General features: G+C 39.3%; 1 protein-coding gene across 1 annotated transcript in view; it reads right to left on the bottom strand.

Annotated features, from left to right (window-relative positions):
* Positions 1-17,972, bottom strand: part of Vav3 (vav guanine nucleotide exchange factor 3) — a 315,752-nt gene that overhangs the window by 6,039 nt on the left and 291,741 nt on the right. The window contains exon 25 of the mRNA XM_038311226.1: positions 13,621-13,750. Within this exon, the coding sequence (XP_038167154.1) occupies positions 13,621-13,750 (130 nt within the window). The remainder of the gene's footprint in view (positions 1-13,620; positions 13,751-17,972) is intronic.

The following is a 17,972-nucleotide window of genomic DNA, read 5'->3' as shown; positions in this document are numbered from 1 at the left end:
GCCCTGATTGATACAATAGCTTCTCAGGTAGATCTTGGCTCTCTTAGTTTCATCCTGTGATGTCAAATATTTCAATGACAATTCTCCGAAGACCAGCCTCACCTCAGATTTCCCTTATCAAAAACAAAACTTACCACTTACCTTTTGTAATTCTTCTGGCTAGTTTTATAAAATTGGCACAGCTAGAGTCAGTTTACAAAAAAAATTTACCAGACTGATCTGTGGGCCAGACTGCGGTTCACTCTCTTGATTAATGATTGAGGTGAGCCAGCCCAGCTCACTGTAGGTGGTGCTACCCAGGCTGATGGTCCTCAGTGCTGTAAGCAAGGCAGGAGGAACCAGTCAGTAAGCAGTGTTCCTCCATGACCTCTGTACCTGTTCCTGCCTCCAGGTTCTTGCTTTGAGTTCCTGCTCTGACTTCCCTCAGTAATGACAGACTACAAACTGTAAGATGAAGTAAACCCTTTCTTCCCCACGTTGCTTTTGGTCATGGTGTTTTATCATATCAACAGAAATCGTATCGAAGATGGAAATCTAACAAACCTACATTTTTTGCTTTCCATGACTCCATTTTTGTGACAACCTTGAAAAACCACACACTCCTAGGCTCCTCCTATCCAACTTCTACATGGAGTATGCTCTGCCTTTGTTAGTTCTCAGCTCAGCTATCCCAGTGCAGGTATATACACCATTCTAACTCCAAACATTCTAACTCCAATTTGCTTCCTGCTTTCGGCTTGTTTTCTTTTTCAAGCATTGCCTCCCAGCTACTCATCCCAAATGTTAATTCTCTCATCAATTTCTAAATTATGAAGTTCAAACTCTTGAGCAGAATCACATGACAATTTATTAAACTGGTTTCTCCCCCTTTTCTAACCATGTCTTTTAGGAAGTCCATGCATGAATTCTTTCCCCTAGTACAGCTTCCTATTTCCCTATGGCCTTCAGCTTCATTTCTAAATGAGAACTTTGGCTTATTCCAGAATACTTCTCCTGTCTCTGGGCTCCATGATTCAAAAGCTTATCTCAGACCCTCCCCCAAGAACCACGACAACCAACTCAGACGCTATCTGCCCTTTCTTGTCCTCCCCTAGGCATCTGGTGTCTGTTGTGTCATGGCACTTCCGGGTTCCACTGTTTAACCTCTGCATATGTAGCTCCTTTTAAATGCAGGTACTGGAAGGCATCTCCCACAGGCAAGGCCCCAGTGCTATACAACAGCTCCCACCCAACAGACAAGCATCTTTGCTGGGTGTTTGATTATATAATTCTGTATCTCTCCCCTTCCTATTGTCTCAGCTCATCTTCCTTTCACTCAACTGCACAGAAAGACTTCCAAGAAACAGTTGACAACACAAAAAGGGAAGAAAGTGAAATATACTCAGACTCCACTCCCCAGGCTTTCTGAGGACAGCAAGCTAGTGGTGGCATTCCTACAATAACTAACTCTTCGGAGATGCTGAGCAGCTATTAAACACCACACGTCTCGTGGCATTAACCGTGCTGTTTGCCTGGGGAAACTTTTTAAAGTAAAAGGTTAATCAGTTGCCTCTGCCACTGCATATATCTCTCTCAGGCAAGCATTTTAAGGGTTGATAGGGAAGATTGCCACTTCTCTGTTCATTGTAACGTGATTTATTCTTGCCATTCTTCCTATAGGTCAACTTTCTTTGCCTCTGGGTCCTTGGTTCTTTTGTCCTATAACATCAGCATCTGAATGTCCTGGCTCCTACTAAAGATCATATGCTAGGCTTGGAAAGTACGCGTTCAGCTCTAGATGCAGGTAGTGTCAGAGCTGAGTATCTGATACTATATTCTTTAGAGTGGTTTAATTATAGAATATGTTTGCCTCTATACTGGAAATATATACATCTCTACACACATACACAGATAAAAAATTTCTTTATTAAATTTGTCCTATCAGACATCATTTAGACACCTTAGCACAGGAATTACTGGTAGGTGTATGTCCTAGAACAGAATTAGAAAGAGACTAGAGAAGTGGCATCCAGGCGGGAGAGATGATGACTGTCACCTCCTGTTTGCCATCACAGGCAGCCTCCCCGCTCATACTTCTTTATTTTGGGAACTCTCAGAGCAGTCTCTCTTCCATGCCTAGCAGGGTACATGTACACACTGTGAAATCAAAAATGAGTTCCTTTTCAGCGGCAGGGTCATCAGTAAGGTGCATGTTTCAATTAAGGCTTGTTTTCTTTCTTTCTTCAAACATTTTTAACTTGACACCATCACAGAGGACAGCCTTCCTTGGTGAAACCTTGGAGCAGGGTTGTTGGACATGTTCATGACACCTAACTGTTACTGGGATACCATTTGTAGGGCATTGTTATCAAATGAGTGATTCACAGTTTACTGGCATAATGTTCACAATTACAAAAGATGAAGAATATAATAATACTACTTATCAACCTTTCCCAGTTCAACAAATAAGGACTGAAATCTTAGAATTCTCTGGCAGAAACCAAAGATACCTGTTAAATAAATTGGGAAAGGAATACTTGTGCATAGCCATAACACCTGAGTGGCTAGTCACTAGCAGATATCATATGGCTCTGAGTCTTAACTGGGAAGATAAACAGAACACAGAACTATTTGATTTTAAAAGGAAAAGGAACAAAAAAGATCAGGTTAACAGAAAGATTTTTTTTAAAAGATCAAATGATTTGACATCCGACATCTATACTCAAGGTAACTAAGAACTGCTTTACAGCATCGTGGTCTGCCTTGACAGAGCCATGAAGGCTCATGTGCAAGCCAACAGTGCATTCAATTTATAGGAACATTGAAATTAGAAACAAAATTCAATCAACACTTTTCCTTAAGGGTTTGAGTTATCAAGTCATGAACTAATTTTTGAACTAACACCTAATTATCCATTATCTATTTTACAGACTTTTTCCTTAAGTGTTTGTTAATTATGCTCTGGTACTTGAGACATCATCTAACACTTTTAGTCTTAACCAGCACATAGATTCACATTAATTTACAGGACACAAAATCTTAGCAAGCATTGGGCCAGTGTATTCATCAAGACAATGATGTGTGCTTACTGGTTGGCAGTGGCCGAGGGCTGCCTTAAACTCTGAATTCCTTCATGAGTGGCTTTAATAAACTGTCTTGGAAGCTTGATTTTTTTTTTTTTTTTTGGCCAAGATTGTGACAGCAGAAAACATGCTGGCAATTTAATGAATGGTTCATTTAAATTTATTATCTTTACCCCAATATTATTTTAGAACACAGACATTATTTTTGCAGACTACCTGTAATATCCAATGACATATAACCAAATATCTGTTTCTTACCTCTCTCAAAGAAAACAAACCGAAAACCTCTAGCTTAGCTGATTATATATTTTAGGTCTTGTTGCTGGGAAAAATAGGGATAATTCAGATGAGTTTCATTTAATTGAATGCTGACTTCTAATTGAACAAATCTCTCTGAACACAAAATCCAAAGATTCAACGAAGAAGAGATTTGTGTGGGATTAGTGGAAGAACTGAACAGTTGCATGTCATTCAGTGCTGCGCCATGCCAACATAATGACATCAGCAAGAAAAGAAGCCCAAGGTCTTCCCAATCACTATGGAAACTCGGACAGTTGACCTCACCTTGGGGATTCAGATTATTAACAGGCATAAAGTGTGTGGGGATATGAACTGGATCCTATATTCATGTTCCCTAAAAAATAACTGGCACATACACACACACACACACACACACACACACACACACACACATTAAACTGTTAAGGTACAAAGACTACACTTAGATACTTAAGAAAATAAAACAAATATGCAGAGCCTCTGACTTCAGAACAGCTTCCAGGTTATTGAAGAAGCAGCCTCATATGGAAATCATATACAGATATGAGAAGACTCTGCTGCAGAATGAGAGTCCACGGCAGATGCCAGGCTTCACAGAGTCCAGTCAGAAGACAAAGTAAAACCCTCCAATCTCTTAGCTGTTCAGATTCAAAATCCTAATGTCATACTCAAGTCTTCTCTTAATGTTTCAGTTCACATCTGATACCTTGAGTTTACTGGATTAGATTTAAATTCTGTCACCCAAGTGACTAAATTTTGGTTCCAGTCAATCTGGTTTGCACCTGGATGCCAGATGAACCTCCTAAGGTGTCTTCCCCTTCCTTTGTTTACACAGTCTGTTCTTTTTGGCTTTTTCCATCACAGAAACCAGAGCTATGCTACTAAAACAAAAACATCAGACTTTCCTCTTCTTTTGTTTAAATTCTTCCAAAGGCTTCCCATTTTCTTTCAAAATCATATTGAGAGCATCTCAGAGGGTCTGGCCTCACCCACTTCTTGTACCTTGTTTCCTAATAGTCCTCTTCTATGCCCCTGTCCTTCTGGAATTGCTTATGTCACATATGTTCTTCCTATGTACCCTCTGCTCCCTCTCTTACACTCCCCAGTGCTTTACACAAATGTGATTGTCACATTGAAGTCTGCCTGGACATTTGATAAAGTCATGAACGCAAATCATGGTCTCACGTAATGAGGAAGGAAACAGTTTATCCCAGAAACAACATACAAGTTGAGAATACAACTGGCTGACACTGATTAAATTGTGAAGGCAATTTAGTAAGTCGAGAGAACATAATGCCCCATTGTTCTCCCATTGTTCTCCATAACTCTTAAGTCAGCACAAATGCTCTGTACACTCAGTGACTGAAGTTTCAGGTTGTAGCTGCTCTATGGGCAGATAGGGTTTGGGGATATTTATAGGAACTTAGAATGAAGAGAATCTTTTTTTTTTTTTTTTCTTTTTCGAGACAGGGTTTCTCTGTGGCTTTGGAGCCTGTCCTGGAACTAGCTCTTGTAGACCAGGCTGGTCTCGAACTCACAGAGATCCGCCTACCTCTGCCTCCCGAGTGCTGGGATTAAAGGCGTGTGCCACCACCGCCCGGCATGAAGAGAATCTTTTGGTCATGTGAATGGCCTTGGTAGAAAGGAGAGCTTTAGGGCCAGTGGTTGGTGTCAGCCTGGTCAACTGCTAGAATAAGAACTGCTAATCCATCTTTTTGCTTTGTGGCTAAGGGACCTCTAATTCTGCTCAATACCGAACCAGCCCAGTTAAAAGCCCAAACCATTTTCTAACACATGGCACATTACTACTTTGTCGTGTTATTTTTCCAGAGCACTTTTCAATTTCTAACATTAGATAATTATTTTCCAACCCGTTGTCTGCCTTTCCTTCCAGCACATAAACTCCACAAGGGCAAAGTCTTCATTCACTGCTCTGTATACCCAGCAGTTTAGACAGTGCTTGCTCTGGAGCAGGGTCTGCATGAGGACTGAATGGATGACTCATGGAGGGTGACATTGGACAGGATATAAAAACTACAAAGAAGATAAAATAAGTTCTTGGGTTAATTTGAGTCTGCACAACTGTACCCTTTAAGGAGAAAAGATAGAGGAAATCAATTGGAAACTAATGACATAGTTTTGGCTGTTTTTTTTTTTTTTTTGGTTTGGAATATTTTTGTTCTTTGGTTTGGTTTGTTTGTAAATAGGCCTATTATATTGTCCTAGCTAGCATGAAATTGGCAATACAGACCAGGCAGTCCTCCAGCCTTGGCTTATTAAGTGCTGAGATTACGAGCGCACACCACCATTTTCAGTGAAGAATGACTCTCGCACTGGGAAAAAAAAAATGAGTAAACAAGTCAAATGATACCAAAATGTATTGTGCAAAGTTCTGACAAATTGGAGTGCATTCAGAGAGCAGCAGCCAGGATGGTTAGATATTTGATAGTTACTCATGTGATAAGGGGTAAAATAAAGAGGGCAGAAGAAAGATATCCAGTAGGGAAAGGAAAACAGCATGCTTGATGAAAAGGTTGTGATATTTATTTTAAATACACAGATTACTTTATAGCATGCTCTGAGGTTATCATAGTACAGTAGGTTATATATGTATATATATATATATACATGTATATATAGTACTTTTAATAGTTGAAAAATAGATATAGTGGTTATACTGAGCCATATTTATGGCTAATGTAAGGGAAACACTTAATTTTTTTCAAGATATAATGTGAATTATTTGTGTGGTAGTTAGGTATGAAGTCACCTCAACATTCAGGCAAAGATTGATGAACACCTTCTAAGACTGTAATAAAGGTATTTGTTCAAAAAGCTCCCCGCAGAGCCGACGAGGCTGGCGAGTTTGAGATGCCTAGATCCTGGGAGAACTCTACTGCATTCATACTTACTGTTAAGGCATTAGGCTGTATTGTGTAATACCCAATAGGTGTGTGTGCGCTACAGATTAGCTGTAAATAGATATATGCTGAATGTGGAAAAAAATGAATGAAAGGCAAGGAGGAAAATATGGAAACCCTGGCTGACAGTGCAATCAAGTTCTACATGCCGACAGAAGAGGGTTGCAGCGTTCATTTCTTGTTTTGTTTTCATGTGCAAACAGTAGCATGAGCAGTGTATCAGTGGAATATATCAAGTCAAAAAAAAAACCCTCTCAGTATTGACTTGCACAGCTAGAACCCCAATGGAATTTTTTAGAAAGAAAAATAAAATTTTTCTCAGTTTTGATAAATGTGCATCTTTTCTAGGCAAGAACTACTAGACAAGCATCCTTGAATCAGGGCTATCACACAAGTGCAATGAACTCAATATGGGATGATTACTACATGCCTTAGCTACATTGAGGTCAAATTTTAATTGACAATAAGACTTCTAAGACTGGACACTGCTAAGATAAGAACTGCTAAGAATGTCAAGTACTGCTTTTTGAGCCACAAAATATTAGAAAGACAGCTTTGAATGAGGCTATCCAAATTTGTAGAATTTATGTCTGTAAGCCATGGTCTCGTGGGATCCCAGAAGTGATTACTAATTTTTCGGAGCCATCACCTTCAGAAGAAAAATGTCTTAGAGTAGCCAGTGAAGCTCTTAACGTGTAAATAAAAAGGGGATCCCCAGCATGCCCTGATCATAATGATGTACAGTTTGGGTTGCCGAGTTGCCTGAGAACTGATTCATCTCTGGATTTTAAAAACATGGGAGGGAGTAGAAAGTTACAATTAACTTACCCACATAGTGTACACAGTGGGAGAGCTGAGCTGAAGCCCAGGAAGAAGACGAAAGTACCCAGGGAAAGAAGAAGGGCTTCACCGGTGTTTTAAAATTTGCCAAATAAGGAAAACACAAAATTTCATACTGGGCAACAGCGTGGGACATATGGAAGTGGTGTCAGGAACAGCAGTAGTGATTGTAAGAGCCAAGGCATCCAACACTGCCCACATGCCAGACAGTCCTCAAAGTGCTTCACGCCGACTGACTCTTTTAAGGCTCCCAGCATTGGATTTAAACACCAAGAGGCAGTGTTGCGTGGTGAGAGAAACTAGGGAGCGCTAAACAAATGTTTTCCTCCAAGGCAGCGGTTCTCAGCCTTTGGGTCGAGACTCCTTCGGGAATCGAATGTCAGATATCCTGCATATTTACATTTATTATAGATATTTACATTACAATTCACAACAACAGCAAAATTACAGTTATGAAGTAGAAACTACATAATTTTATGGCTGGGGGGGTCTCCACAACATAAGGAACTGTCCCAAGGGGTCGCAGCAGTAAGAAGGTTGAGAACCACTGCTGTAAGGGACTATCCCAAACCTGCATCATTCTGTGGAGAAACATTTGACAGGATAAACCTTTCATAGTGTTTTCTTGTTTGTTGGTTGGTTTGTTTTGGTTTTGCCTTTGTTTTGCAGAGCTGAGGCTTGTGGACTGCTTCACTGGAGATGTTATCTTAATGTATATAAAAGGATATTAATAATGTCATGTTCTGTTAATTCACAAATTATTGAATATCAGATAGCATTCTCTGGTTCTCACATTCTACACTGAATATTTACAGCCTTGTTTCAGACAAATAGCTTTGAGGTGATATTTGAAAACGTGGTCACAGTGCTTCCTCTCGAGAGAAGGGTGCATTTCATGGTGGCAACACTGTACTTCACCGATTTGAAACCAGATTCTCCCAGAATGCCCATCTGCATCATTTGGCCTATGGGCACAAATAATACAACGTTTCTTTATTATCCATTGAAACAATAAAAATTGGAACTAGTCTGTAAATTTTAGAGAATAGGGAGAATAAACACTACGAGATTACCATGGGTCTAACAGTCCCCTCATGCCCCATATAAAGATACTTCCAGTCTGATGCTGTGGAATCTAATTTTACTCTTAAAAAAATGAGAGATCTTTGTAGATGTTAGAGGTCTTAAGCTTAAAACATCTAGGGAGGGCCTTAAATTCAATGGCAATGGCCTTTCTGGGTGAAAAGATGAGGGCACACAGCAGGGAAAGCTGAAGATACAGCAGATTAGAGGGGTGTAGCCAGCCATCCAGAGCCCACAGCTACACGGGTAATACTTTGACTTTAGCCACTTGGTCTCTAGAACACACAACGATTTCTGTTTGTTTGGTTTTTTTTTTTTTTTGAAGAAGTTATTGTGTGGTAATCTATATTGCAGTCCTTGAAAACTGAGATGAGATTAAAACTTAATTGAGGTTATCAGAATAAAATCAGATATCAAAGACAAAATGACCAGTGAAAAGATGACAAAGGCAAGAGCCTGAAATCAAGCAGCCATAAAATGAGAGAGGGTGCACATGGGCATGTTGAATTAGAAGGGCAGACAGCACAACTATCTTACGTGCATGTTTAGGGAGCCTAAATGAATACTAACCCTAACTGTATTGCAATATAACTAATAAAATTGTCAGGCTATTTCAGGACTAAGACAGCAATGATATACAAAATATTGAGATTAATAAATACAAGTGGCATGGATGTCATATAAAGCGTTTGGCAGTACAGCACCTTGGCAAAGCTACTTTGCTGTGGAATTGCTGGAGCGCACCACCTCATATGATGCCACCCTCATACATGCCTTAAGTTTATCCTAAATGACATTTTTCAAAAAGTCTTGCTCCGTACGCACAGGCTGAATAAGCCCTTCTTACCAATGGCACGCTAACTGATGCGCTTAGGTGTCAGAGGGTTTTATTGAATTCCATGATTATCTTAATTGTCTTGTTCAGTGTGTGCCCCCATTTCCCAGATTATCTTACCTACCATTGTAGCTCCAGCTAAATAGTAGTATGCAAGGACTGGCACATGCAAGTGCTAAATATTTATTGAGTATGGGAACATGGAATGAGATCTCAGCAAGACTTTACTTGTGAACCACTCATTGTACAGGTGCTCTATACATCTCCAAGCTTCCTCTGTACCTGAAGCCAGAAAAAATAAGCTCCTGCTACCTTTCTATGATTCTTTAGACATGGCCAGCAGATAGAGTTATCTGCACATCACCCATTTTAAATTCTAAATTAACTCACTTAGGAAAGAGACAAGAATGGCACAAACACTTCTCCTATAATTCATTCACAGTACCCAAATATTAACATCCTACCATGTTTGCTTTGCCAGCCTATGCTTGTTTTTGAGCCATCTGAATACACACTGAAGACATAATCCATTTTGCTGTCAAATACTTCAGTATGTTTTTCTTCTAAAGATATTCACTGTTCTAGCCACAGAACAATTATCAGAGGAGAAAATGGTGTTGATACAACCTAGCTAGTTAATCTATAGAATGCAAACTTCACTGATTGACCTACTCATACCCTTTATAGTAACATAAATAATAAACAGCACATACAAAATATTTGATTGTTGCTATATATACGCTGCCTACCTAGTCAGAATTCTACCCTTGCTGTGTAGGTATCATAGCTCTTCACTTGCCTTTGATCTGAAATGCTTCGTCTGGCTTTGCCCTTAATTACTTTGACATTTTACAAATCCAGACTGATTCTTTGTTAATGCCTTTCCATTCCTGTTTGTCTGACGCTTCCACATGGTCGGACTGAGATTATGCAGCTGCAAAGTGGGGATACCATCAAAGTGGTGCAGGTTAATATTCCATTTCTGGTGATATTAATTCTGATCATTTGGCTAAGATATTGGTGGTATTTTTCCTTTTATATCTAATACGTTATCATGACAGATACTTTTGCCTTATATAGCTGTGGTCGCTATTTTTTAAAAAAAAAAAAAAACAGTGGTGGCACACGCCTTTAATCCCAGCACTCGGGAGGCAGAGGCAGGCGGATCTCTGTGAGTTCGAGACCAGCCTGGTCTACAAGAGCTAGCTCCAGGACAGGCTCTAAAGCTGCAGAGAAACCCTGTCTCGAAAAACCAAAAAAAAAAAAAAAAAAAGCAACTTTACTCTGGTACTACCTTAATTCTCCATAAATATACATTGGGGAAATGTTTAAGGTTTGGTTGCGTGTTAAAAACTAGGAAATCCTGCACTTCTGCTAGTGTAATGATCCCTCAGAATTACACTCTACCACTTCCTCTCATGCATCCAAAGAAGTAAAATTAGGATGTGATTTCTCAAAGAACACGGTGCAGTTTCCAATCAAAGAGTGAATGGGAAAGCAGAGGTTCACACTGGATCACTTTCCTAAGAGAACAGACTGGAAATAACTAAATGCTCATTGTAGACTACAACAGGCAAAAGTCGTTTCCGTGTCCCTCAAATACCCAGGTGCACAGATACAGCCAAAGCAACCAAAGTCAGATTGCTCGGGGCTATTTTGGATAATGATGGGGTTCGCATACAGATCTACATACTATCTTCTACCAAATCATTGCAGTTTCTACGGAGGGAAACCAGTTCACCAGTGCTCTCTTCTCTTTTCTTTCCCTCTCTTTTCTCGGTTTCTTTTCTTTTCTTTTGGGAGCATTCAAGCTACTAAAAGGACAACAATAATAATGAAAAATAGCACTGCCCTGACACCCTGGTAGACAATAGAGGGACAACACAAGATGGCTTTCTAACTTACATAACGTCCCCACCCAATACTAGGAACTCGTGTTTGATTTTCAATCAGCACTTCTCTACATATTATTTTTTTATCTGCATATACTAACTCTGCCATAATTTTATTTTACCATACTTTACATACTTCAAAAATGAGCCAAGTTGCTATTACTAGTCAGCCACTTTCACTAGTGAGAAGGGAAGCTCATTGCTCACCTCTGTGGAGAGCACAAGAAGTTTCTGGCCTTTACCCTACTTGCTCTGTATCCTACATCCTTTTTTGTAAGTAATGAAGACACAAGACCTTGAACTAAATCTATATCTTAACGCAATGCCGCTTGGTGAACATTACGTTTAGATATTCAGTATCATGACCAAGGCTGTGAATCAGAGATGAAGACTGAAGGTACCCTCACCTAACTGTTGTGTAATGAATATGTAGCATTTCTCTTTCCCTACATCCTAGGAAGCACAACATGTAAAAAAAAAAAAAAATACATGTGTTTTCATTAAGGGTTACTCCTAAACCAAGGCTTAGTATAAAGTTAGCAAGACAAAAAGCATCAAAAAAATAATGCAGGCTGTTCTGGGAACTACAAATGTAAGCACAGTCAACCCTTTGAAAGCTAGTGTGCGCTGTGCAAGCAGAGTTTGGAGCACCATTTGGAAGCCTCGTAGGAAGAAATTACTCACTTGAAGGTGGCCCTGATTTTTATAGTCTGGCTCCACTTCACGTCAATTCTCTAACTGCTGTCAAGGCACTAGAAGGTGGGGGAACCAGCACCTCTCTTGCCACTTTGGATCACCTGCCACTCTTCCTAGCCTCTGGGATAGACCATATAAGCTCTTTTTAAGTGGTTTCTTGCCATTATCTGGTCATAGAAAAGAGAAAAGCCATGGATATAGTGGATTGATGGCCTTCCTAACTCTGGAAATGAATTGTTCTTCTTTGTTCCTCATTGCTCCACAGAGCTCTGGGGAATCAAGTAAACTATTCAAGTATTATTCCACATGTAGATTACCTCGTCTACAATTTGTGTTATGCCCATCGACTAGGAAGGCAGAAAAAAGAGGAAAGGGTTTAAATTTATATTTATCTAAAAGGAGGTGTCCTGTAAAAAGAGTATGTCAGAAGTCATACTTGGATAGACTTTTAAGAAATAGGCAGCAAAACTACTTTTTAGGTTAGACATCCATTTTGAATGAATAAAAAGTATAGTATGTGTGAAAATATCCGATAATCAGGCAATCTTAAGCTACAAATAATTAAAATTGATAAACTAGATAAAATTGCAAAGGTATTTAAACATCCAATACAATGTGCATTCTTATACATCTCACTGCACGGGTTTGGACATGTCAGTGACCACTGTAAGGACAACCATGAAGTGAAGGGGAAGCCCAGCCAATTACCTTGTTTGTAAAGCGTGTCCCCCTTAGGCTAATATTTACTTATAAAATCTTGCGGTTGTGCGGCCCGCCTTCTCTTTGTTTCCCTGCAATCCTCGCTGGAACCTTGGCCTTTGTAAGTTCCCTTTTCTTTCCTTATTAAAGCTGAATATTATATATTAAAGCTAGTCTGGTTAATCATAACTGCCGATCAACCATGCCCCTTCATTTTGGTGCCCAACGTGGGGCTCGAACCCACTACCCTGAGATTAAGAGTCTCATGCTCTATCGACTGGGCTTCCCCTTCGATGAAGTTTTACAAAATTTATCCAAATACAACTTCTCAGCTGAGTGACAAATGGCTTCCATATCGTTCTGAAATACATGGAATGGTCCTGATGCTGACATACTGTTCTAAAGTACATGGAACTGTCCTGAGGCCGAAAGCCTCATCACCCAGCTTCCTTCGGTGTAAGCCTTTAAGGAAAAATAAACTTCAAGTTATAATACACTGGTGCATATTTTTTTTTAGAACAACCCTTGATCTTCCAGTTGTGCTAAATTCAGGATTCTAACAGTAGTCAAATTGTATTCATTCAAAGTTTTTATTGTTCGTTTGTTTTTATGAAGATTACTTAACAAGGGAGTAAAAATATATTTTCTTTACATTTTTCTCTTACAGTGTTCTCTTCGTAGGTGTCTCTGTCTGGGAAGTTTACATACTATGAAATGGTGGGGCAGAGTGAGTTAGTCATTGAAACAGCCATGCAGTTGTATGCCTGTGTGCTTGTGTGTAGTCATTCTTTATGACAATTTATAGTACAATACACATTCTTTAAGAGAGCAACCAATGTATAGTTTAAAAAACATTGACAAAACATGCTAATCCTTCAAATGCTGGATTGAAACAGGAGTATCAGCAGAGTTGGGATTCGAGGCACTCTGGAAGAGCGCTGTTGGATACTACTTTTCAAATAGCATTATAGCACAAATGCTACATGTAAATTAAAGAGAGCATGGTTAATTTAAAATCCAGTGAAAATTATAAAACTTTACACATTGACATATCACTTACATTTTGATGGCTATTTTAAAACACATATAATTTTTAATTTGGCACAAAAACTGATAACTCAACACACTCATGAACCTCTTGGTCCTTATGACTCTGCTTAGCTCCAAAAAAAAAAGGTGTCTGCTCAGTGCATTAGCATATTAATTGGCTATATTTCAAAGTTCAGAATGAAGATGTTTAATGTTATTTTGCTTCCATTCCTTAAGTGATCAAAAGTTGAAAGAAAAAAATGTATTCAATTCGCAATACTCACAGCTGTTGCCTGTTCTATTACCCCTCTGTCCCGCTGAATGCTCTGGCTCCTTGTAAGGAAACTGTAGCGTCGTGTCTAAGGTCCTGAACCCTTCTTTGAGAGAATGGTGCTTGTAATACTCCACAAGTTCCTTTAAAAGAGCAGATTCAAGAGAGGTTTTGATAGTTTTGTTCTCAAATAAACTCCTTCGTGCATAATTATATAGAACACAAGGATGATCGTTTTAACATCCCCAAGTAGATGAGAGTGTGAACGAGAGCATGGCCTGCTGTCTAGATGAACCTGACTCCCACCCAGACATGGCCCTGTTTACTGGAGACGTTCATCCACCTCGGTTACCCTGTATTGTTCTTCAGGCATCGAGAACATCATGTTTATCTTCAGTCAGATGTGGTACTGAAGAGAAGCCACGCTAAACCTCCATCTCAGAGTGGCAATTATTGCTGTTATTAGAGAGAGGCGAGCCTTTCTGAAGAAAGATGAAAGGAACAGCTGTCTGCCTGACTGTACAGCAATTTCTGCTTTCCTCCACTTTCTTTCAACTTAGCAGAAAAACAAACTTAATCCTACACATACGTTTCCATGATGAAGAGAAACATTGCTAAAGCACTGAGCACCACTCAGCATCCTGCCTGCTTTATGCTGATGAAGGGTTAGCACGCATCTCAGCTCTCTGTGTCACCCAGTATTCACAGGGGCAACAGGTGGTCCTTTCTAATTGTTGTTTAGAAATAATGTGTCGTAAACATCTCAAAGTCTAATATAAACTTCTACCATATTTCAAACTAAATCTTCAGGAAAATCTTTTATTTTTCCTCTGGACCCGGGCTTCAGATTCTACACAAATCTAAATCCCTCTACTATGAACTGAAATAAAATAACCATTCATGATGAAAATACTATCAGCAGTTGAATGTGACAGATATAAAGTAGCTGATAAATAGTTGAAATAAAAATAAAACACAAATTACTTTAAATAAATTACTCGATGCTTCTGTTATGGCACCCTTAAAAAAGAATGGAGAAAGCAATTCATTACTTGAAAAAAAAATAACACTGTCAATTGATCCAACACATCTACTCAGTGGTTAAGTTCAAATTTCCTAAAAGAAATCGATCAGGCCAGAATCTACTAGAAACACACACACTCAAAATCACCAATGATTTATTCTCTTCTGTCTAAGTAAGATGTGCTGTGCACTGCATTGTGCTGGCAGTGCCAGGGGTCAGAAAAATGCTGGAGACAAGGTCCCTACTCTCTAGCAGCTCTTACCCTAGAAGGGAAAGAGAAGGGTGACAAGACCTCAAGGACACACACACACACACACACACACACACACACACACACACACCACTGTACCATTAATAAACTAGAAGCAGTTGGAAGTACTTCTTTCACTTCCCACACCTTGAAAATGAAAGACATAAAGTATTTCACACAGGTCACAGATCATTCCTGGTACATATGAATAATCATAGCAGCTACCATTATATTATGTAACAAGGCCATACTGTGGCTTCTCACACATCTTAACCCAAGAACCTCATGAGATGAGCCTCAAATCATGGACGCAAGGAACTTGACAAAGTTAGCCAACGTGTGTGCAGTGCAGTCAATATGTTAGGTCTCAAACCTGAGACAAATGGCTGAGGTGCCCATTAACACATCAAAGTGGACATAGGTCACAGGTTCTCCCTGCATCCCCCAGTCTCCTCTACCTGTTACAGGACCTTTCTGGGCTACCACACCCCCTCATCCTAAACTTCTCCAGACCAGGGGCTGGGCTGCCTTTCCCCATATAATTTAGTCATTTTGGTTACCTGCCCATTTCCAGTCCACCCTTTACTCTCCTGGCCTCTTGCTCTGGCTCTCCCCTCCCCCCTCTCCCCTCTCCAACCCCCTCACATGGCTCAGGGCTGTGTCTCCTCTGGATTCTCCCAATGTCTCTGCCTCTAGCTATGCTCTCCCTTTTACCTACAATAAACTTTCTCCTCCACCATACCTAGGAGCAGTCGTGGCCCTTTTCTTTTTCCTTTATTGTTCTCGTTCACCATATTACTTATATCTGTCCAGAGTGAGTCCTTTGAGTTACATCAGGTTATTAATAAGTAGCAAATATAAGTACAGAAAAGGGAAGCAGATGAAAAGGGTATTCGCTATGATGAACCAGCAACTCTGTTTTCTTACACTTAGGATGCTCAAGTCTCTGTAAACATTAATTCTATAACTTAAAAGTATGTCTATGTGAGTGTGTACATATGGATGTATTTTCCCTTGAGCCCAGAGAATGAGAGTGCTGATTACACAAAGGGATGTGGAAATTGCCCAACCTTTAGAAACAAAGGGCAAATGAAATAAAACACCAAACAGCAGCTGGATCTTGGAAACGGCTACCAATATGAGAATACAGCATTTATATTACACTGAGTTTTGACACGGTTCGGCAACAGTAGCTCAGAAGTTAAACTGAGCTGAGTGAAAAATATAATCAGCCTCTTTTAGATAATGAAATAAAAAGCTTAAGGAAAACCGTGTGTTTGCGGATGGCAACACCGATAACAATGAGACCAAGGAGCTGTTCCCTTCATTTACATTTCAATTGAGATGTGATGTTTTGCTTGACAATGTCAGTACAAATCTGAAATGGCTATTGTAGTTCAGTAGCTTTGAACTTCAACTTAACTTTATGAGAGAGTATAAATTTTGCTCCAAATCATTATTAATTAACGTTAATGTGAAGTTGGCTATAAACTATTACATTATTGAACTGACTAAAAGGGACTTTTCAGTCATTTAATATTTTTACAGAAGAAAAAAAGAAAAAAAAACAGACGTCTAAGAACCAGGATCAGGCAGTTTAGTACACTGCAGAGAGTCTTTAATACCTGGCTAAGCATGGATGATATTTTAGCTACATTTTTTACAGTCTTAGGTGGGTAAATCTTCCTAAGATGCTCCTGAGTAGAATTAAGGAGCACAGCAGTGGATCCTTTCCAATTCCTGGCTTTATGCTCTCATACTTTAGTCTAATCCAGCCCTGCTTTAGTAGTCATTGACCTTCAGGTACAACAAGCAAACAAAATGACTCTAAACAAAAGAAATCTCTAAGCTTCCCTTATCTCGGTCGACACAGCGGTATCAACAATCCAGCCCAGAAATAATGAGTGTGGGCCAGTCACTCCAATTACCAAGGAAACAGGCAATGGGGATGGCTTACAAACAGCGTTTGGGCATGGCTTGTCTGACATACATGAAAATCAGGACAAAATTAATGCCTTGTAATCTGGAATCCAAAAGTCATTTAGGATTGGAACTTAATGATGAAGAAAAGCAAAGAGCATGATTAACCAAGCTATTGAAACCCAAGGGAAGAAGTTCTGGTCCCGAGTACCAAATGTAGCCGACTCCGTGAGACACCAGCTAATTTAAAATAAGCTTTCGGGTCTGCATGTGTTTTGAATACTTTCTGATAAATATTTTATTCCACGCTATACCGTGATTCATATGCAGAAGAACACAGTGTAACACAGATAGCGAGATACCAAACTACTCACGGGGGATGGCTCAAATCTACACAACAATATTTACAGGGATGGGAACTGTGCACTGTACTCCAACACAATAAACTGTGCCTGCTACAGATGGTATGACCCTTATTTTTTTAAAGACACCTCCTACATCTTGGAGCCTCCTCTCTTTTTCCAAAGGAATCTGTTACCATCACATGAAATATCTCTTCTTGGCAAGCATCCATGAGGCATTTCACAGCTTAGGTCTATAGAACACCACTGTCTTTGAGTTCTATGGCACACACTGATTTCCTAACTTGTAAGATATTTTACATCAGCTGAGTCATTTTATTTTAAGGAATCTTAAAACCACAGTGGCTGAGTCTTTTAAGATTCAAAATAAGGTTCTATACCCTTCATTGTGATGTTTACCTTAAATATTGTGCCTTCTTCTATTAAACTGTTTTATTAGAATCCAAGTCTGTCTTTTGAAAAAAAAGTAACAGAATTTTATTCTAAATAAACATTTAACTTAAAAATATAATACCTAAATACTACTGCTTATCTGTTTATTGAATTTATTGACTACACATCTCCAAAAATTAAAACTAAATTTACTCAACACCTGAACAAAAAGCAAAGCTAACTCCAACTAGCTCAGCAGCTTCATCAGCAACTGAAAGTTACTTACTAAACCTGGCAAAAGGCCTTGCTTAAACTGAAGGTTTTCTGTTTCTTATCTTCCTTTCTTTATGCAAATATCATTAAATTGATTTCTTTTCTTTGTAGTTTCACTGGTTTTGCTGTTAATTCTCAATCACCTCTTTGGAACCTATATAGTC

The sequence above is a fragment of the Arvicola amphibius genome, chromosome 14, assembly GCF_903992535.2.
Source record: "Arvicola amphibius chromosome 14, mArvAmp1.2, whole genome shotgun sequence".
Classification (NCBI taxonomy): Eukaryota; Metazoa; Chordata; class Mammalia; order Rodentia; family Cricetidae; genus Arvicola; species Arvicola amphibius.
The sequence above is the reverse complement of the archived record's forward strand: the minus strand, read 5'-3'. Positions and strand labels throughout refer to the sequence as shown.